Source organism: Macrobrachium rosenbergii, chromosome 11 (genome assembly GCF_040412425.1).
Source record: "Macrobrachium rosenbergii isolate ZJJX-2024 chromosome 11, ASM4041242v1, whole genome shotgun sequence".
NCBI classification, from domain to species: domain Eukaryota; kingdom Metazoa; phylum Arthropoda; class Malacostraca; order Decapoda; family Palaemonidae; genus Macrobrachium; species Macrobrachium rosenbergii.
Genome location: NC_089751.1, coordinates 47,138,005 through 47,161,138, shown reverse-complemented (window position 1 = coordinate 47,161,138; position 23,134 = coordinate 47,138,005). Strand labels below are relative to the sequence as shown.

Below are 23,134 nucleotides of genomic sequence, written 5' to 3'. Positions count from 1 at the left end.
GAGTGATCTCTACTTGCCATGACATGGCATCTCGCTTTGTGCGTGTCCTTAGCCGTGGTGTGCGGAACTACCTCATTCCTGAGGATTTCCTCAGCATGATCCAAGATGTAGTGGACACTCATCCTGGACTTACTTTTCTTAAAGAAGCCACAGAGTTCCACTCCAGATATGTTCACACTGTAAGTGCTTATAACCTCACTAGAGAATTTTGTTGAAACAATTCGTTAATCTATTTCGGTTATATGTAATAAAATTCAGTATTTACCATATTTTTCAATTTGTTCCTGTACATCATTAAAACTAGAAGGTGCTTGTGCTGTGTTTAGGTGTGGATTTTAATTTTCTTTTTTCAGCATTTGTTAAAAATATATTTTTGTGAAAAAACAAAAGCCTAAAATTATGGAAGTGCAAATTCAGACATAGAACCTTTGAAGTGCAAATTCAGAAATAAGAACCAATGTTTACAGGGTATCTTCTTCTAAGATACATTTTAAAATACAGTACAGTATCTTAATATGCCACTTCACACATTTTAACATGAGAAATGTAAAACAAAGATTTATTTTACAACTGTACCATATTCATTTATCTAGTTTTAATTTTCTTTTCAGGTAATAGCAAGAATATATTATTGTGTAAATAGGTCGTGGTCAGGTAGGATAACCGTACCAGAACTGAGAAGATCCAATCTGTTACAGGTATGAATGTATTTTTTATTGCAGTTCTTTAATAATTTTAACATTTTTCTTTATTAAAAGTTATGAATAAGGATTTTTTTTAACACACTTTTTTCATTGGATATAAATACAGAAGTGTATACTGTAACTACTGTTACCCTAACACTGAGTATCAGTCTTCATAATACTATTGGGATAGCTGAGCAAGGTTCAGTATCCATGAAAAAATTACTTGTTTTGTGTAAATGGTCAAGAGTGTTATGGCAGATGACTTAAAATATGTCACAGGCAGATGATTGTTAATTAAAATGGTCCAAAACTATTTTAATCTTTGGTACTGTGTAAGAAGTACAAGAAATCTTTCATAATTAATGGTAGTTTGTGATAAAATAAAAAAAGGGAGAGAAGAACTTTAAGTTTCATTGATAATAGAGCATATAATATACTGCCAATGACCTTTAAAGGTCATTCAGGCAGGTCAAAAGGAGCTTCCAAAAACGAGAATATGATGGTGAAAATACCACACAAGAAATTGCTTAAATAAAGTCCTGAATAAACCAGTCCCGTCTCAGAATACTAAGACTTTCGTAGTTGCTATGCGAATACAGTACTGGCTTTGTAAGCTTCCTGATAAGTATTGCTTCACGATTGATATGCAAAATTTAAGATAAACTGTTTGTGTGTGCAGCATCTAGTAGGCAAAAACAAGTTAATTGTTGAGATATATGCCTCTAAAACCAATATCACTATAGTTATATCTTTACCCTTATTGACTTTGTTGTAATATTTGCTGTAAAGGGAAAACTAAGCTATACTTGTATATGTGAAAGTATGTTAAAAAAAAAAAAATCAACATTTTAAGTGGGACAAGAGGGCCATGGAAAAGACATCAGGAGCCAGTGTGCTGGATCTTAAGTGAACTCAAATTTCAGACTTCTGAATGTTGCTATGCTAGCCATAACTTGATATATATCAAGGTAAATTAAAAGTACCATACAAAATGATAGACTAGCTTGAATTTTACTTATACTCATGGGATGTTTTGTAAGTTAAGTGGTAGTATCACCTAAAAAAATTAGCTGAAAGTTCAATTAAAATGTATTTATTTATTGCTGTTTTTGCTGCAGGTGATCAGCTACTTGGAAGAAGAGGAGGATATCAACCAGATAACAGACTACTTCAGTTATGAACACTTCTATGTTATTTATTGTAAATTCTGGGAGCTAGATTCAGATCATGATCTCTTTATTGATAAGCATGATCTAGCAAAACATAATGAAAGATGTAAGTCGTGCTGTTTATTTTTTATTTAAGAAACCATACAAACTGATAAACCTAAAGTCCTATACTTGGGTTTAGAAGTACTGAACCTTGATCTTGTTTTGTACAAATTGGAGAGAGGGGGGTGAAGAGTTGTCTCTGTGAATGCCTCGAATTGTTCAGTACCAATAACCTAAATTTGGCAAAGCAAATAATTGCGTGTTTGTGTCAGAACACCAAATGTTCTTAACTTCAAATCAGATCTATTATTTTATTTTACTGACAACTCTTCATTATAATCAAAACCTCCAAGTTGTGGATCAAATATTACTTTTCAGCATTAAACACAGGGTCTGCAAACTATGTATAAAGTGCTAAGAGCCAATGTGGTACAATAATTAGTTTTGTAACTATAGTTTTAAAGTAAAAAATTAATTCAAACATACCCTGGAAAAAAGTGGCATAACCTAATGTGTTCTTTTTTTTTTTTAAGTTTTCCTGTCCTGTAACTCATATTACTTTGCTAAAAGAATGCCTGTGATACCAGAACATATTCCTGCATAAGAACAGTATAAACTAGGTACTTTTGTATTCTAGTACAGTAGTCCTTTGGTGTTGCATTGGATTTACTGCCTGCCTTCCCAGTAATGTAGAGGTAAAATATTGCTAATGAATGGTGAGCTTTGAGAATTTATATCCCATCTTGGGCTAGCAAAAAAGAAAAATAAACTCAGTAATATGACTGTACTAGATGATGAAATCTTCATATTTTTATATTTTTTCTATTAATTGTTCTTCCAACCCATCAGTCATATGTGCTTGGTCTCAGACTTCTCTTGACACTTCAGTAAACAGAAGTAGATGGTAACCTAATGGTGTATGTGCCATCTGAATATACATGTACCCAACAGTGGTGGTCTGGTGTACTGATAACTTTGTCCAGAATATCCCAGATCACTCCCCTCTTCAGGAGCTGTATTTCGTAGTGTTATTCTAACCATTATCTCATTGTTCATTAACTAATTCATCTTTATTTTTTTACTTATTGTCCTTCATTAGAAGGTAATATAGTCACCTGTGTCTTCTTTTGGTTTGCTGTAATGGCTAACAGTGCGTAATTTTTACTTATATTTTTATCCTGAGAAGTATGCGTCTTTATATTAATACAGCATTATTTTAATTGTTGTGTATAGTTTTATATTCTTCTGCAGTATTTATGTTTGGGTCTCAATTGTTTTAATGAATGATTTATGTAGTTAGGGCTCACTGGTAGGTTTTCATATGCTCTAACTTCCACTAGTTTCTTTACCATAGTGTGAGCGAAGGGTGAAGAGGCTGTCGTTGCTTTTTAACATTGTACTTTTGGTTAATACTTTATTACTTTCTGTTTTTTGGGCTACCTTCTTAGCATTAAAAGTGACTCTTCAGCACTAGACAGGTCATTTTCTTGCAATTGTCAGGAATTTTGCTTTGTATGTACTATTAAGCATGTTTTTTTTCGCTGCCCCAAATTACTACCTATTAATCTGTATTTTCAACCGATTTTATGATATAGTAATTTTTTCCTGTTTATTATTGATAGTTGTTACCCTGTACTGTGTATGTTATGTTTTCCAGCATTCTTTTTCTTTATGATATTTTGTGGTCTTTGTTGCTGCTGTGCTTTTTGTGTGCATACATGCACTTTCATGACATCTCTTGACAATGACCTGCACCTCTTGTGCAGCAGCTGCCACAGCCTAGTGTGTTTGCAACACCCCACCTGTGAGATATGCTATAATTGGTTTGGCCAGGCAGTGGTCACACTGCTATAGGAAAAGGGTCTACAAATCTAGACAGTCAAGTATACCTTAGTTTAACCAGACCACTGAGCTGATTAACCGACCTCCTAGGGCTGGCCCGAAGGATTAGACTTATTTTACGTGGCTAAGAACCAGTTGGTTACCTAGCAATGGGACCTACAGTTTATTGTGGAATCCGAACCACATTATAGTGAGAAATGAATTTCTATCACCAGAAATAAATTCTTCTCATTCTTCATTGGCCGGCCGGAGGCTCGAACTCGGGCCTAACAGAGTGCTAGCCGAGAACTCTACCAACTCCTCCAACGAGGAACTTACACAGTCAAGGAGTGCCATGCCTACTTCGTGGGACCCTTGCTCCTAGGTTTCCTTGACTGTAAAGGCTTGCACAAACATTCTAGGCCTTTCAGCAACTCCACATCACACCTCAGTTGTGATAAGGTGACATATACGACCGTGGGAATTTGATAAAACAAATTTTTTATAATATAAAACCAATTTTTTTTTTTTTGCCAAATCCATTAATTAATGTCTGGTAGACAAATGATTGTGAATCTGGGGACATTAAAGACCACTAATGTGGACATATACTATTATGTGTTTGTATGAAAAAACTATTTTGTATAAAAATTCAATACTTCAGATTTCTCGTTAATTGTAATCGTTATCTCTGTGTGGTTGAGCTAAGCTGGATAAAGTTACTGTATAGGTATTTTTTCACTTCATTCCGTTACTTAATTCTTCTAAGGATATTGTTTTACAGTACAGTATGGCTCTTGAATGGTTGAATTGGATATCTCTATAGAAATAAATTAATCAGTTGATGTTATCATTACTGTACTGGTAAACTGTTTCCTGGATTTGTGTGGAATTGTACACTCTTTAAATCATTTTAGCACTCTCTTGGCGTATGATTGAACGCATATTCAGTGGAGCAGTGACTAGAGGCAGATTGCAAAAGCTAGATCGTATGGGTTATCAAGAGTTTGTGTGGTTCTTAATATCTGAGGAGGACAAGCGGCATCCAACTGCAATTGAATACTGGTTCAGGTAAGAGGAAATGATTTATTACACAAGAAAACAATAGGAGTGTAGTTGATAAATATGTAATCTTGTTTTCTTTTAAGCTGAATCTTTAAAAAGAACTATATAATGTAGTTCTTGATCATCACAAATTATTCAAAATATGTGGATCATAAATGTAATAATATATACAACATAGAAATCATGAATCTGAAAGCATTGTAATTCCATGGAATTTATTCAGAAAAATTAATATTTTTTTCCTATTAAGGTGTATGGATCTTGATGGAGATGGCTACCTTTCTATGTATGAACTTGAATATTTCTATGAAGAGCAGTTGCAGAGAATGGAGGCTTTAGGAATTGAAACTCTTCCCTTCCATGATTGTCTGTGTCAGGTAAGTTACATTACATAAGTTTTACTTTGCATTGTAAGTGAAACTAAAGTGATGAGAGTTGTTTAATGTTAAGTGTATTACTGTACCTTGTATTGGCAGTGATAATTACCAGTGTCTGCTAGTCAGAATATGATAAAAGGCTAAAAAGAAATTCTTAAATTTCTTCATAAAATAGTTTTTTTTAGGTACCTTATGGTAGACATGTAGGTACCATTTTGTTGACTCCTAAAGTAGGATTTGTAAAACGTTTGATGTAATTGTCATGAGCATTGAGCACACAAGTAGCTATTTCTCATTTCAGATGTTGGATATGGTTCGACCAGAGGAGGGTGACAAGATTTCTCTCAGAGATTTAAAGAAGTGTAGAATGACTCCGATCTTCTTTGACACCTTCTTCAATCTAGAAAAATACCTGGATCATGAGCAGAGAGATCCCTTCGCGTCACACAGGGCAGATGATGATGGACCTGAGGTATGTTATTAATGCAGAAAAAAGTTATTACTACTGCTGTTATTTTCAGAAATATTGTAATGGTTTTCAATAGTACCATCATTCTATTAAATTTTCTCTAGTTTTATTTAATGAAGTAATGCTGTATGGGCATTAGTAGAAAGTATAATTTTTTGTAAATTTACTTTCATGAGATAGGAAATACCAAATTTTATTGTAACAGATTATTATTCTGTATTTATAATTATAGATTATGTAATTGGTTATGTAATTCATTCAACAGAAAGTTCATTTGACTTTCTTATTTTCTCCATATGTACTGTATTTCAAATGTACTTCTTGTAAAGTGGATTTATAGCCAGAAACTTCACATTTCAAATGTACTTCTCGCAAAGTGACAGTCAGAAAAATCTTTCAACTCAGGTGTGGTTAACGTCACCTTGTTTCCACAGGTATCTGACTGGGATCGTTATGCAGCTGAAGAATATGAGCTTTTAGTAGCTGAAGAGGGAGGTGCTGATCACCAGGATGATGTGTAAGTTCAGTTTTGTCCAGTCACATTTTTTGTTTAAAACCGTTTTCAAGGATGGGATACTATTTTTATTCGTAGATGTCATTAGCCCTTACTGTAAGTATCCAGGTACTTTTTACAGTTAATTCTTAATCCCATATCACTCACATAGGACACTCGTTTTATTGCCGCATCTACTGTACTGTGCTTTATATTTGTAATCAGTTCCAATTGTTTGATGACAGTTCACTTGTCTGTCTTGTATATTAGCTCTTCAACATGAAGACAACTAGCTGTAAACATGTATACTTGAAATGATTAGCTATTCAAATTTTTACATGTTGATACAGTGCTTCCCATTTGACATACAGTATTTATTTGGAACTTGGTGAAATAATGCAAGTACTATGTATACAGTACTTCATGTACTTTCAAGTGGAAATTTTTAAAATGTTTTTATTTCCATTTTGCTTCAAGTGCACTAAAAAATAATGAAAGGACATCATGATGGAATGGTTTATGCTATAATTCTCAGATATACAGTATTCTCAACTTTTTAGGCATATGCAAATGCTATAGTTGTATATTAAGTGCACACATTAGTAATATTGCACTAATACAGTGATGCTTTAGCTTAAGATAATTTAATGTTCAGGGTTGGAACATTTCCGTCTTGTTCTTGGAAAGAAGTTTGGTGAATCTGCCTTTTTGTAACTCAAGCTCAGCAAAAAAAACTATGTATACAAAGAATCCATTTTCAAAGAGCTAAAATTTTATAAATCAGGCTATATCAAGTTATAAGGAAGTGAGCTCTTTATGCATAAAAGTCACTTCAGTTTTAAAATAGTATGAAAGTTTGAATTTGAAGATACACTAAAAATCACATAGTATAAATTCTTTATTTACTTACGGGCTAAAAGCAATATATTCAGTATCCCAGAAATTACTACTGTACATAAGCTAATTATTTCTTCTTGAGAGTGACTGATTGTAACAAATTAAATATAAGGCAGTAAAATGAAGCATTCTTCAGTACAACAAAACTTATACCAGTTTTTTAACTGATCGAGTAAGAAGGTTACAAAAGTATTCAACATGCGACAGCTACCCTTTACAATTCAGTTCACTTATGTGTGGATGTAGTATGCCAGTAACTGTGAAAGTTAGTACATATGATTTTTTTTTATTTCAACTAACAATGAATGGCATGCCATGGACATGGTCCCATGATGAATTTCACTATAATTGCATTTTCTACTTCTTCACCCCATAGGGAGGTGGTGCTAGACGTCATCCTAACAGCACACAATAGCATTGTTAAAGGGCTTACACAGCATCCCTTTCATCCCAAAATACACTTTTATTTTTGTTTAAACTGTACTGTACTTGTTAGCTATCCTTCTTTCAAGTGCTGTCAGACTTCTTTATTTCATCCTTTTTTTTTATTTTTCAACTTTCTAAGGTGATTAATTTATGGATACTAAATGGGAATAGTCCCAGCTGTGATTTCTGTAAACCTTGGGTATGGTACGTGATACACACAACAATACAGGTATAGAATTTCATAAATACTGGTTACATTTCAGTTCTATTCCATGTCTCAATTAACATTTCATTTCTAGTGTATTAGAGTACTTTGTATTTAACGAGCCCAAATAAATAGGAATTTTTAAATATATTTAAGACAGTTTTCTCTTGTGGGAATTAAGTGTAGGGGCAAGTTTTACATAGTGTGGTTCTATAAGTCAACCTGCACCACTACCGTGACAGCTTATTAGTTAAAAAGTGAAACATAGACTTTTTAAGTCTTGTGCCATACTTAAGTGCAATAAATTATTTGGGTGAATGTCACTCTAAAGGACTGTTTTTTTTTATAGTTTTCATTAACATTAATGACATAACATCTTGATAAATTTTGTAGATTTTTAGGCAGTAGTAATCAGGTTTACTATCAGCATAAGATATTGTGCTGTAAGGAATACAGCTTAAACATAGGATTCAAATAAATATTAAGGAATGTCATTGGATGTAGCATCTAAATTGATAGAAGAGCACTAACATGAATTAATAGAAGTGGATGATTACTGTAAATGATTTTGTTACAACAGTTGTGTAAAGATTATTTTCTTGATTTGCAAAATGCAAATTTTAGTCTTCAGTTACTGCTTCAAGGTACTACACATGGATTTGGAGTCATATTCAATAATTCCACTATTTAGTTACTTCCACTATTTAGTTACCCGAGTCCGCTAGATTTATGGAGTAAATTTTTTACCCATGAAAAAAAAAACATAAATGCATTTTATCTGTACTGCAATGGTATCATAAAAGATACTAAAGCGCAGTTCATTATAAAATAGTTGTTTTAATTCTTGAAGTTTCATGCCTATAGAGTATTGGAACTAATTCACCAAGCAACAATATAAGAAATTATCAGTATTTGGAACTGTTTGGTTCAAGGCAAAATACTATAGAGTAACTTGTGTGATGCAGTAATCTCACAAAAGGAATTAGGTGAATGTCCTAGTAAATTGAACTAAAGCAGTTTTGAGTACTGGTAATAACATGATACTTTGTCACCCCTTTTACCAGGCTTTGAAAAGCTCTAATTAAAGAGTTCCTCTCACATTCCAGCCTAAACATTTAGGATATACAACAAAGATGGAGGCAAGTCCTATTTTCAGTCTCTGCATGCTATTGAATGCTGTATTGTACAGTATTTCTTGAGCAAGGTAAAGCAGTCAACAAGATGTTTCTCTACACAAGAAGATTAAAACATATTTGTTGACAGTGTTGTACAGAGAGTCTAGAGTCCCTGTACAGCTACATATATATTCCATAGTATTTAGTGTATGCAGTTGGTGCTTTTGTAATCAGAAGGAAAATATGTATGAGTATATAGTTATATCCTACACAGCTTCACCAACACTATTGCTTGGCAACCATTTATGCAGTACTGTACATAGTGGTTGTTTCACTAACCATGTATTATGTAGTATACTATATGTGAGGTATACCAAGGGAAAAATCAAGTGTAGGTTGCTGTATGTTACGCAAAAAAGAAGGAATATTGGTTTTAATTAGTTTCCCTTGCAAACATAAAACAAAAAATGTAGAAATTCCATTGCAATAATTTATTTGGAATATCAGGTAAGTGAAAGATTTATCTAAGGTCACATGTTCAATAAATATGACAAGTGTACATTGCCCACAATTTCCTGTTTGACAGTCATGTTATGTTTCTTGGAAAACCTCAATACGGTGAGTATATGTAATGTGAAGTACAATTTTCCTGTGTATAATAAAGTCCATTAGTCCATTCCTAAATAGATACCCAAATTACCATTAAAATATACTGGGTAATACATGATATTTAGGTATTTATAATTAATTTTAATGTATTGTGTAAAAAAAGAATTTCATGTGCCTGGGGTAGTTTCCAAAGCACATTTCTGTATAGTATTTTTTTTTTTTATAATTACTGTATTGTGTAAAAAAAGGATTTCATGTGCCTGGAGTAGTCGCCAAAGCACATTTCTGTATAGTATTTTTTATTTATTATTTATTTAATATCCAGAAATTGGAATATGTATTCACAAGTAAGAGTAAATCGTGTGAAAATTTTTTTTCACAATTTTGGACTAAAATTTGACTGCATGTCTAGTTACTTAGTGCCACAGATGATTTTCTATTTAAGGTGAATATTAGTTTAAGATTGAGAAGTTGGTTTAGCCTTCATATACCATCTTTGACCCTTCCTCCTCCCTCCTCCTGGTCCCTTAATTGCCTTGAGTGAGTCCACCCTCCCAAAACTTAGATTATGAAAGTAGGTTGACTTCTTCTCACTTAGGTTCTTCTTGGGTGGAGGTGGAGTTTTAGATGGTGGTGGAGGAGTTAATGTTGGAGAAACTTAAGTGCACTATGCACCTTACAGGATTGTGGAGGAGAGTCTTTGAGGATGATGTGCACTAAGCAGGTGGGAAGCTTGTGCATCTGTGGGATGCGTCCATGATCCCCTCCCCATTCGCACTTGCATGATAGTTGTGTGCTTTGTGTGCACTTACTCCACGTTTTGATAAATATCATTCCTGTGTACAGTTTTGATTGAGTTAAAGTATGATTTCTAGATGAGGTGACATGCTGCTGGTGTTTGCCTATATTAGAAACAATTTGTATTATAGGACTTTATAAAGTTTTCAGAATTGTGGCCATGACTCTCATCTTTCAGTTCCTCTCATATGTTAGGAGCCTCTTTTGCAGCATTTTTTCCTCATTCTAGAATGTAACCTATTTCAGTAATAAAATATATTTGCAAATTTGTGTGCAGCCACAGTAATTTGTTAGAAGGCTGTTTAGATGATTTGTGTGAATAAGTTTTGCACCTACTTATTTAATAATACCTACTGTACTGCACTGAATCACCCAGATGATGTTGTAAAGCTTTTTCTAATCCATGGATCCCTAAAATTGTTAGGCATTTTCATTTTTTCAAATTTTATTAACTTTACTTTCAAGAAAACTGGAATTGTGTAATTCGTTACTTTAATGAGCCTAGGTAAAGAAAACTTGCATGGTTTGGAATTTTTTTTGAAGAGAATGATTACATTACAGTATTTAAATTTGTATTTTTTTAAAGAGAATGATTACAATACAGTATTTAAATTTGTATTTTATGACACTTTATAATTTTTATAGATAGTTTTTTATGTAAAAGAAGCTGTAAATGACAATTACTGTCTTGTTTTTATAGATGATGTAAAGTAGCTATTAATGATAGATGAGTGATTTTCTTTTAATAGATAGCAAAGTATATAAAGATATTTTTAGTCAAGTTTTAATGATCTTTAGATGCAATTGCTTTTTTTTTTTTTTTTCTAATGCCATTTGATGTTGACAAAGGTGGTAAGGCGAGACCTGAACTAGTAGTTATAATAAGCAACATGAGAAGCAGTGATGAATAAGGCTTATATAGATGGACACATCACTTGAAGATACTTCTCATAACATCTTACTGTACAGAAAGGAAATCACTTTTCATTGATCAGTATTTACATGGAATATGAATACTGCACATATTTAATTTAAAAACCACAAGCAATGGTTGTTTAATGACAGCTTGTGTACAAGTTATTATAGGCTATTGTTATCAAGAAACAAATAGTGAAATTATTTCTCAACTACCATATATTGTTCAGCCTGTATAGTAACTGAACTTTACTTGGTGCTCTCAATATACCAGTCCTGCAGCTACTTGCTTGCTGTTCCTGGCCAATTTCACAGTTCTTTCCTTGTTTTTTGGATGAGAGAGCAAAAGACTAGAATGACCAGTTATCGTTCTCTGTTCGAATGCTTGGTGCCATCACTTTTCCTCTTCAGCACGTCCCATATCTTGTGTTAAATGCTCTTTTTGTTATCTTCCACACTGTATAATATCAATCCATTGTTCACTCATGCTGAAACTTTAAAAAACATATTAATTTTACCACCAGTATTCTTACATAAATCATTATACTTCCAGCACCACTGTTACCAACTGGCAAATGAACTGAAAGTTAACGGTTACAGATTGAGAAACAAGATGTTCTGTGGTAAATTTTAGAAGTTTTAATATCCTGAAGAATATCCTACTAGGGCCTGAATACTACTGTACAGTAAGCCCCCGGGATTCACATTCTTACAATTTGCAGACTCACCGATTCGCGGGATTTTCTGTGGAACCTATTTAAAAATTATTTGCGGGAAAACTTGCCCATTCACGGGTTTTTCTGTGGAACATATCACATCTATAAAAAATTTCATGGGGAACTTGCTAAAGCAGATTTTTTCTTAGAGCAATATTCTGCATGTTCATATTATTTACTGTATAATAACATTACTTTGTACAGTAATAATAATACTACTATACATTATAGTAATAAGACTAAATAATAATAATGCATAATACTATACACTGGGTACTACCTGTAATAATATAATACATAATAATAATATCAAATCATATGGGTACTCACCAGTGATGAATGTTGATTATTGATGATGATACGAGTTAGCTGTGCAGTCGATGAACGACAATGAAGATATGACTGCACAGCAAAATAGAGGAGTTACATCTCCTGTGAGGGTGCCTCTTCACCTTCTTCAGGAGGTGCTTCGTCAAGGGTTTTGGGAGGCACCATCATGTTAAGGTATTTGAACATGGCAACGAAGGTGGTACAGTAGGGCTGCATGAGCTCATTAATGGATTGAAAACATTTGTGGCCCTTTCTTCATTATCATCCCATGCCTTTATGATTGTCTGCAGCTGCCTCGTTTTTTTAAGAAATTTGTACAGACCATGAAATTCTTCAAAATCCTGGTCCGTTGGTGGGATATAGAGGGTGGCGAGTTCTCCAGCAATGGCCTGCCCAAGTATTCAACCCTCTTCATACTCCTTTCCTGCACTTGAAGTTGCGCCAACACCATAATAAGCAGGGTGTTAGGGTACTAGTGCACAATTTCCAAAAATATACTTAGTCCATAGTACCATACACAAAAAACGCACAACCGAGAGATAGCAGTGAACTGAGATGCTAGGTCATTTGGCTTCTCTCCTGAAGGAATTTAACATTTGGCCACTGGTAAGGCGGTCCAGTTGGCGAGGATTCTAGGTGGAGAAGACGACATCACTGACGAAGTCTGCACCCTCATTGACGCCCACTCTGACCCCCTGATGGACCAAGACTTGGAAGAGCTGACGAAGTCTACCAATGAGGAAGAAGACAAGCCAGGTTCAGGGGAGGATGAGGGCCTGACTTTGGAACATCTGTCCCAAATTAAGAGGATAATTAAGGAGGTGCAGGAGATGGTTTCAACATGGGATCCTTATGTGGAATGCTCCCTAAAGTTTTCAAATATCCTTGATTCGGCATTGGAGCCCTACAATCAAGCCCTCTTCAGCATGAAGTAGCAGCAACAGCAGCTGCTTATCACTATGTTCATTAAATGTATGAAGAAGGACCCTCCAAAGCCTTCCCAAACCTCTGAAGAAGTGCCTCCCCAATCGCCTGAAGTAGTGCCTCCCCAAAAGCCTGAAGAAGTGCCTTCTGAAACCCCTGAAGGTGGAGAGACTCCCTCGGAGGAGATGAAACTCCTCTGCTTTGCTGTGCATTTATATTTTCATCGTTATTCATCAGGCTGCACAGCTAATTCACCATCATCATCTTTAATCAACATTCATCACTGGTGAGTACCCGTATGATTTACATATGTAATCTTAATATGTAGTAATAAATGTTTTTTTAATGTGCACACATAGTTTTGTTGTGAATTACTTACGTAACAATGTTTCCCCTCTAAAAGAAAACAGGACAGCTTGAATAGTACCTGTATGAAAGAAAATGGCTGAATACGTAGGGAGACTGGATTTTTTTCATGTAGCTGTAAGCCATACAGTATGTACATTTACTGTATTTTTAATGGTAAAATGTTTAAGATGACTTTGAAATATTAGTATCATCATTACAAAGGTTAATACAGTAATAGGATAATAGTTTAAGATATGTATGATGATATTTTTAGGTATAAACTTTGGCGTTTGAACTTTCAAGATACAGTAGGCATTTATAAGTGTTTTTAGAGGGGGGGGGGGTTGTTAAGTATTCACAGATTCTAACTATTCACAGGAGGGGGGTGTACATGGTTCTGCCAAAGTTTATTTCTACATATCTTTATTTAAATAAAGCGAAAGCTTCAGGATTGGACATAAGTCCTTCATTGCATTAAGTTGGTGACCATCACTTTTTTGACAAGTCATCCATCACCACCTACTTTGATAATCATCGATGGTCTCCGCTGGACAGCAAGTTGTGGCTCGTCACTCACCAGGAGGCTAGTGACAGCTGTACCATATCTGCTGTGCAATTAATCACACTATCAACACCTTCTGGCAAGTAAGCATCAGAAGATAATAGTTCCCTTAGCACCCATCCACTTTTTGCTCTTCACACAAATGGCAGTACAACAAAAAGAGGATACCATTGCCTTAGCTGTTCTCCTCCCATACAGAAGAAAAGGTCAGCTGTCAGCCTGGTTATATGGTTGCCCATCAACTGATAAGTGTGAATGGAGCTGCCCCTGGCAACCAAGGGGGTGGTTGGTTGCCTTCTAGTGGCCAACTGGTCACTAACCAGTTACCCACTGCAGTCAATAATGACAGGTACAAACATGTCAGCAACCACCGTCAACCTATTTCAATCACTTGGCCTCAGTAGGAAACTGGTTGGACACAGATGGCCGACCAGTACCAACTGGTAGCAAGCCAGTTGCCCAATAAAGGCAGACCACTTACCAGCTGCCAGCAAACCTCCTTACAACCAAATCTGTCATCAAGAGGAATTCGGTGCAGTATCAAATTCCTTCTTGTGACCAAATCAGTTGTTAGATCGTACGTAACCTTCGACAACCTGTGGTATGATCAAGAGAGACTTCCAACTTTTTTTTTTGCAACCTGTGGTCATGGTGCTTGAAAGCTCTTCGGAAGCCAAGCGTGACTAGGGCTTAAGGACTCTGAATATGGGGCTACTATTTGATGGTAACCACGAGTTTTGGCAGACTAGAAACTGAAGGAAAATTCTTACAAAACCAATAACAGTGTTTTGCTCTTGGGAAATCCCCATGTAAAGGGGAGGTTTAACTCCTAAAAAATACAAAAAATACTGTATGTACAATACACCATTATAGAACACATGTAACAATACCCACAAATGTGTCCAAAAATTTAATTATAAATATAACATCCAAAGTCATCAATTTCTTTTTTTATTGGTGACATTACTATTGCAATACAGTAAACCCCCCGTATTCGCGTTCTCACGATTCACGGACTCACGCATTCGCGGGTTTCTCTATGGAACATATCTACCCATTATTTGCGGAAAATTCGCCCATTCGCGGTATTTTTCACCGTGAAATATTCACTAATTACTGTATTTTCAGATAATTTTCATGAATAAATGCGCTTTTTGTGATAAAACTATTAAAATACTCAAGTATAAGCATTTTTACAGGGTTTTTCTTGTGTTTAAACTATCAAAATGGGCAGTTCTAAGTGTTTTTAGAGGGGTTTTATGTATTCGCGGATTTTAGCTATTCATGGGGGGGTGTGGTACCCATCCCCAGCGAATACGGGGGGTTCACTGTATAAGGTAAAAATTTGCCATATAAATAAAAATGAGAACTTTCAATGCAGAATATTACCATGTGCACAAGCTGATAACCCAAAATAGTGAATGTGACATCAGGTGAGATGTGAGCTGCTCCTGAACATGAGGAAGCTTGCCAAATTCTAATTACTACTATGCTTATTGCATCTAGCAGTTCAACTCCAGGTCTACTACTTTTATCATGGCATAATGGCACTTGAAACTAATAGGTTTGTAATTCTTATGAATATTTACTGATAAAAGCATGCATTCTTTTCCATTTTTTTTATATATATATCTTATTGGTAGTAACCATTTTGTCTTACCATGGCAGTGCTTTGGTGGTTTTATAAACATTCTTCTTACCTTTACTAAACATATTGCTTTCCAGATTCTATGGAGATGAAGATGAACTCTCAATGGGTTGTGATGATGCCTTAGACTCCAACACGGGAGGAGGTGGTGGTAAGACTGGAGTTGTAGGAAACGGAGGGGCCTTAAACAAACATTCTCCACTCTCTGCAACCGTTACTAATTTAGCTGCTGACCCAATGGATGTTGATGATGATTATCCAGATTATGCTGACTCGGATGATTATCAGTATTGATATCTCCATTGTTTTATACTGTTTACCTCTCTCTGTTTCTATCCACATCTGTTAATTCATAATGATAGATTCTCATTAATACAGTTTTGATTCTCGAATCTTGAATATTTATATTTCATGCATGGTCTTAAACTTTTAAATGGTCTATTTAAAAGAAATGTTACTGTGTTGAATGAAAACATTATTGTTCAGTTGATGATAGGACTTTGGACAATAAAATAAACTTTTAAGTTTTTGTAACAAAGAAAATTAGTCTAATATAAACTTCAGAGGAATGGAAGTTTTCATTTACATGTGTGCTTAGAAGTGACACACCAATGGAATCCTTAGCAGTTCTAGAACTTGGGCTGTAGCGAAGTTCACACAATGTTTAACAATAGCATCATCATTAAATGAGGTTTTGTTCCTCTCAAAGGTAGAGTTCCATTGTTAAGAACACTAGATCAGTTCAAAACTACGATTGCTGAACTTTTTATATTCTGGCTGTATATTATACTGGTATGTGATCTGTTTTACTGCTGTAATAAATATATCAAATGAATATATGAATGTACTGTTAAATTTTTAATATTTAAACACTGTTGAAGTCTACTTTTATACCCTTAGATTGGATTTTGCTTATGATTAACTAAACTAAACCAGGTGTAGTGTAAGGTCGTGAGTTCCCACAACCAAGTCCTTTATCATCGGCAGAAAGCATGACTTCCCTCATCCGTATGTGCCAAGAATGCATGCAAAAGCAACCTGTTATGGCAATGCTATACAATAGTGTATAGGAAAGAGAGAGTGAGAGAGTTGAAGGAAAAAACACACTTTCTTTTGTAAGTAATGCTATGTGCAGTCATACTCTTGAACCAAAGACTTTACATACTTTTCAGTGATTAAGAAGAAATGCAAGTACAGAAATTTAGTGTGGAGTTGAAAACCCTGTTCATATGCTTTAGTAAATCACACACATACACATTTATTTATCTGTCAGTACCACAATGATTTTGAAAATAGTGTGTATAAGATTTAAACTATTTTTACTCTTAGATAAATCCCTAACTGTGATGCACCATGTATGGTGTGGTGCTTGTAACTTTACGGATGTACTCGTTATAGAACGTTCAGTAAAGCTTCAGTGTTTTTTTTTTTTTTTATTGTGAGAAGCATCACTAAGAAAGTTGAATGTGAAAGTATGTGAGTGTATATATACATTTTGTGAAAAAAATACATCCTTTTGTGCTTTAAGTGAAAATGCCTTATGGGTATAATTCCCATGTATTTGTGATGAGAAACAATACTGCAATTTACCTTTTCAATTTTTGTCTTCCTAATTTCAATCAAGTCCCTCCATGAAGTGCCTCAGTGTCCCCGATTGTATGAAATCTGGGAAACTTATGATAAACTTAGCTTTATGAATAGAAACTATCCCGCCTGTGACTTGCTTTCCAGTGATGAACTATATATTGTCAATGAACTGCAATCAAATACAATGAAAAACATAACAGAATCACCCACATAAGGAAACAATGAAATTTTCAGAATTCAAAGACCAGTCTTGTGTTCCTGTTTATCCCATTCAACTTGTTCTGCAGCCTCTCTTGAAAGTTACAGACTCATTCACCAGGTTAATTCTGCAAGTAACCTACACTTCATGATGAAGTGAAAGTTCCTTATTACCATATATATTGTACAGTTTGTGCCCTTTTCCCAAAGCAGTTACGTTAATATTTCATCTGTGAAAGATGATCAGTTAGCTTAGAAATTCTAGAAATTGTTGCAGAAAGCCTGGTGGCTGAGTGAGTGCATTTCCTCTTTTACCTCTTAAGTATACAGCTCTGGTAGTTGGAATTTACCTTTAGAATGAAGTGCTGTATCCCATTGCTACAAGTGCCATTCCTTCTGCCCGGTGCAGATGGGAAAATCCACTTCCTCCCTCAAGTTATCATCTCCTACCTGTAAATGGAAATCCCTTTAAAGAAATTTTTATCAAGACTGGTATCATCAAGATGGAAATTAAAACCTGGATTTTTTTTTTTTACGTAGTCACTTCTCACTAAAAAGTATTTATACAGCAACGAGTGTAGTAATGACTTTCGTAGGAAAACAGATAATAGACATTTTTATTCTGTAGTTTTTATTCATATGTAACTGTACTTTCTGCCTTTGTCCATTTTTATAACCACAACAATGTACTGGCCACAGGTCTAAAGATCCTATTATTTCAGATTACACATTAAGGATAGGTGGTGAACAATTGTTCACCATTACAAGAATCATAAAATGTCTAATGAGCTTGCAAGTTGACCTGGAGTGGAAATTACACCAGCAAACCTTTTTAAGGCAACTGCACCCAGTATAGTTGAATCTGCTCATACCACTGCACCCACATACATCCCCATATGCACTGTAAATATATGTATTCAGAGCTGTGTAATAGACATAACTGCCGGTGTCATTTTGAAAGGCTATATATTTCAGTTATGATTGTATGCAATGCCAATCAGAGGAATATAGTGCTCAGTTCCATTAATGTTTGTGCTCCAAGCTAGTCAAGATATTATATGCACTTAGTTCACATACTGTTTTTATTTTTAGAAACTCCAGGGTCACATGACTAGCATCTTTGTACTGAATCATGCCATTTTATTGAACCCAGTGTAACTCTGGTGAGATATGTTCTTGTAAATGGTGTTGGTATCACCCCTCTTCATAAGTTTATTGTAATATGTTGTATAAAGGAGTTAACATTTTGGATAATATAATGACTTTTACTCACCTTTCTGAGATTCACAGGTTACTTTAGATACTCTACTAGTACTTAAACATTGTCTACAAAAAATCATTCCAGTTAACAGTAATGGTTTTTAATATTTTGGCTAGAATTACTGGATACATTTACTTTGCTGCAAAATTCACTCATCTATGTGAAATGGCATCTAAAATATTGAAGCATCCATAACAAGAACCCTGGTTAATAATAAATGCTTCTGTACATTTGGGTTGGGACTTTCTGCTTTTATAAATCAATTACAGTAATTCAAAGTCTGTGACACTGCAACTGATCTATGTACAGTATATGTAATGAAAAGATTTCATAAACTTAAGGTGACTTTGTACAAATGAAATTAACAGAAATGTAAACTGAAGCTTTACCTGAAAGTGATCGTATGGTCTTGTTTACATTTATACTACAATATATTATAAAATTCATACTGTTTAGTAAATGGAAAAGCAACCCTTTTGACAACTAAAATATGAAGATCATTTAGAAAAACTACCAATAACAGTGGAAAAAGAACAAATAATCATTTACTAGACAGTAAATTAATGCAGTTCACAAAAGTAAAATACTGCCATTCTTAAAAATAAAAGCTAATTAAGTGTAGCAAATAAGCTTGCAAGAAAATATTTGTAGTTTTATAACTGCAAAATCACAAGAGCATAAGCAAGCTCTGATGCTCCTCTCTATGGTGATTTGCTGGTGAGTGGGGGCTGCCCATTGGATGGCACCCCTTTTACTTTGGCAAGTATTGCACAACCTAATACTGTACCATGACCATAACAGTCAAGCAGGGTTGAAAATAGGAGACTGTGCAACAAACCATAAAACCCCAAAAAATCGAATCTGTGCACTAGTACAAAACCACAAACCATTATGTAATACTCTACAAAAAAAAAAAAAAAAAAGACATGAGGCTTGAAAAGAGCTGGGTAACAAGGACAGCACCCCATAGGGGGGATTAGCACCATTGTGCACCTCATGCGGTGCACTGTAGGCACTACTTGGTTTCTTTGCAGCATGCCTTCAGGCCCTAGCTGCAACCCCTTTCATTCCTTTTACTGTACCTCCTTTCATATTCTCTTTCTTCCATCTTACTTGCCATCCTCGCCTAATAATTGATGCAACCTCAAGTTTTCCTCCTGTTACACTTTTTAAACCTTTTACTGTCAATTTCTGTTTCAGCACTGAATGACCTCATAGGCCTTTGGCCTAAATTCTATATTCAACTGGGACAGCAGGGTTGATACTTATCTAGGTGAACTACAGTGTCTTTATTAAGTGTCTCACCTATAATACAAATACAGTGAAAGGGGGAAAGACAGAATTAAGTGTTTTTTAAATACCACTGTAGCCAAAGAGAAGATAAAATTACTGTATGGCATTTGTATATCTTCTTCTCAACTTCACATATGAGGTCTAAGTCCTACAAAGTTTGGCTTTCCAGCTATTTTATGTAGTTTTAGTAATAAAAGATGAAATGCACAGAAAATATAGGGAACTCCCCAGAGTTGGATATCAAAGAGCTGCTACTGCAGACTGTTGGCTAATGCCATAAATGATTCTTTGGTGAGGTTTGTTCACTAGGACTTATTGCAGGGTACCGAAAGGCAAAACATGGACTGGAATTTCTAGTAATGGGCTTTAATGACTTGCCTGACTGCAAAGCTATGCTTAAGCCTTGTGAAATTAGGGGGTCCAAAACCCAGCTCTAGTAAAACACACAATTCTGGTTTACCACTTCTGAGTTTAATACTTGCTGTAAATTATTTTTTCAAGAAGCGCTTGTTCTGGTCTCAATTTGAAGCTGTATATTTTTTTTCTTTTTTGTAGTATGTTTAAAAAGAACAAAATACTATAATATAGCCAGAATGATGCACACAGGTTACTTATGAGCATCCTAAATGTCAATCCACTTTTTCTTCAGCAAATATGAATAAATGCAGAGATGGTTGTAGATGGAACTATGATAAAAGGCATTAGGTTTGTAACTAGGAAAAATGCAAATCATTTTCAGAATTTGAGACTTATTCATATGAGGATACAACAAAAACAAGATTATGCACAAGTCAAGTATGACCTGCATTACTATATGAAGTCAAATAATGGTAGGCCAATGAAATTATATGTATTCACGATTTTGCTGATTTACCAAAAATATAAGCAGCCAGATGGCAAGATACAGCGAGAAATTTTGCCACAACGGAAATTACGGAAGTTCCAAGTGTGGATGACATCATAAATCGGATTATGACATGGTTTAGACATGTAATCTGCTAAAAAACTCATGGAGGATAGTAAATGGTATTTTCACCTGGGCTCCTGTGAGCACCAGAAGAGGTAAGATTCATACAAATTTGGAAAAACTATGAAGAGGAAGGCTGGAAATAGGTGGAGACTTACAGTGAGGGGCAGAATTTCACAGAGGCACTTTGCATCATGGGACATTCGAGACAATGATGTAGAGATAGTTATCCAAATATAAAGAACTTTAATTCCACTTCATAAACTATTTCTAATATTCTTGTTCCCAATGAGGAACAAAAAGTAAACATACATTTTAATAGTTATCCCACAACTAACACTAAATCTGCAGATTTCTAGCATAGTTCTTTATAAATAACATTCTACTTAGGAGATTTTTATAGAAATGCATCACATACAGAGTACTGTAATCCTAGCAATAATGTACTAATAAGTACACAAGTCAGGTAAGCTGAGAAAGTAAAACAAATGCCAGATGGAATAATAGGGAAAGAACAGTTTGGGTTTTGACAAGAAAGATGGTTTGGAGATCTAGATTTTATTAAACCGTCATGCAAGAAGTTTGAAAATAAAGGAAAAAAGTTGTAAGTAGCTTACATGGACCTACAAGATGTCAACAGAATCAAAAACGCCAAATGAGAAAAAAAAAGTTGACGTGTTCAGATAAACTGTCTGTGTACTAACCGCGGTATAAAATGTGTAGGTGAAAGGACCGACCCAAGTTTTTCAGATGGCACAGTATTGTGAAAAAAAATTGCTTATAACAGGTTGGTGAATAGATTGCATAATTAAGATAATTCAGAAGTGTCAGGGGAACAGAGGGGAAGAAAACCTATAAAGCGTTTGGCTAGGTAAAACAGATTTTGGGAAGGGCCATAACGTCCAGGAAGTGCTAGAATACATACCAGATAAGGGTGAAGGGTGCAGTGTGTACAGGAGGTTCCTGTACCTTCTGTGTGTAAGTGTGAACCAGCTAATATTGAAGAAGTTTTACTACACGGGGCGTTTGTCCATGATTCAGCAGTTAAGTACATAAATGAGGCTTTTTTTTTTCTCAGGCCACAACCCCTAAAGGGATTACATACATATATATATATATATATATATATATATATATATATATATATATATATATATATATATATATATATATATATATATATATATATATATCATCATCATCATCATCAGTGGGATTTGGAACACTATCGGGTTGAGAAGCAACGATTTACAGTGACTTTTGACCACGGAGCCATCAGTGGTCAAGTCATCGAACATCGTTTCTCAAACCAGGCAGTGGTTCAAATCCCGCTGGTAACGAAGCACTTATCAATTATAATTCCCCATGGGTGTAAGTTATTCTCGAGGTATAATGAAGTAGACATTAAAACAATATATATATATATATATATATATATATATATATATATATATATATATATATATATATATATATATATATATATATATATATATAACTTGTTCATGAAGACAAATTTTAATCGTACACAAAGTCAGACCTCCTTGGCTTACAAATCTGGAGATTAATATTTCTCACAATGCGTACTATACAGCGTAAAATTCTTGATTAAACACAAATACAAGCACATCAAAGCAGCGGTACGTATAGCATGCCGAATTATTAGCTACAAAGATTTCTAAAACGTAACAGTTGAGAGATCTTAGGATGCAAGGACTGAAGTCAGTGCTTTAACCTCGAAGAGAGTGATCAACAGTGCATTTGAGCAGAACAACAGATTAAAGCAAACTTATCATTCACCGTCATGCGTCTTTTAACTGCTTTTGATTTTGGAACTACGAGGCCAGCATATTAATTAGAACGTCGTCTAACAGTAAGTTTACCAATATCAACTATACATTTATCGAGTTTATTTTCGTGTTAACATGTTATCTAACGAAAAACATTTGTGATATCCCAAAACAACACGGAAATATTCCAATATGCGACAACAAATCAATTAACAGGCAACTTTTTGCGATAATTTTAACGAACAAGAACGATAGATACAGTTGGTAACATTCCTCATGTGACATGGATGGGTGGTGAAGTTCACTTAGCCCAAAATAATTATAATTTATTTAGAAGAGAGATACAAAAGACACCAAGTTCAGGACAAATAAAATAAGAAATCGAATCCTCTTCCACTAAATAAGAAACGACTGAAGATCATT

General features: G+C 34.7%; 1 protein-coding gene and 1 long non-coding RNA gene across 9 annotated transcripts in view; one reads left to right on the top strand and one right to left on the bottom strand.

The window, feature by feature from the left end:
* Window positions 1–18,656, top strand: part of LOC136843417 (uncharacterized) — a 398,498-nt gene extending 379,842 nt beyond the window's left edge. For 2 of the 8 annotated variants that reach the window (XR_010854548.1, XR_010854547.1), the window contains 9 exons: window positions 2–179; window positions 612–698; window positions 1,805–1,961; window positions 4,636–4,789; window positions 5,034–5,160; window positions 5,462–5,632; window positions 6,064–6,146; window positions 9,973–10,098; window positions 15,693–18,656. Coding sequence is in view for 6 of the 8 variants with exons in the window: in XM_067111856.1 (XP_066967957.1) it covers window positions 2–179; window positions 612–698; window positions 1,805–1,961; window positions 4,636–4,789; window positions 5,034–5,160; window positions 5,462–5,632; window positions 6,064–6,146; window positions 15,693–15,909 (1,174 nt within the window). In the remaining 2 variants the exon portion in view is untranslated. Of the gene's footprint in view, window position 1; window positions 180–611; window positions 699–1,804; window positions 1,962–4,635; window positions 4,790–5,033; window positions 5,161–5,461; window positions 5,633–6,063; window positions 6,147–8,756; window positions 8,790–9,972; window positions 10,099–15,692 lie in introns of all 8 variants that reach the window. The other 6 variants (XM_067111859.1, XM_067111857.1, XM_067111860.1 and 3 more) reach the window with 3 other exon arrangements.
* LOC136843419 (uncharacterized) lies at window positions 10,981–17,871 on the bottom strand. The gene is made up of 3 exons (XR_010854549.1): window positions 17,751–17,871; window positions 15,668–15,957; window positions 10,981–11,581 (listed from the first exon to the last, which is right to left on the bottom strand). It is a non-coding gene; the product is annotated as an uncharacterized lncRNA (long non-coding RNA).
* Window positions 18,657–23,134: the final 4,478 nt, after the last annotated feature.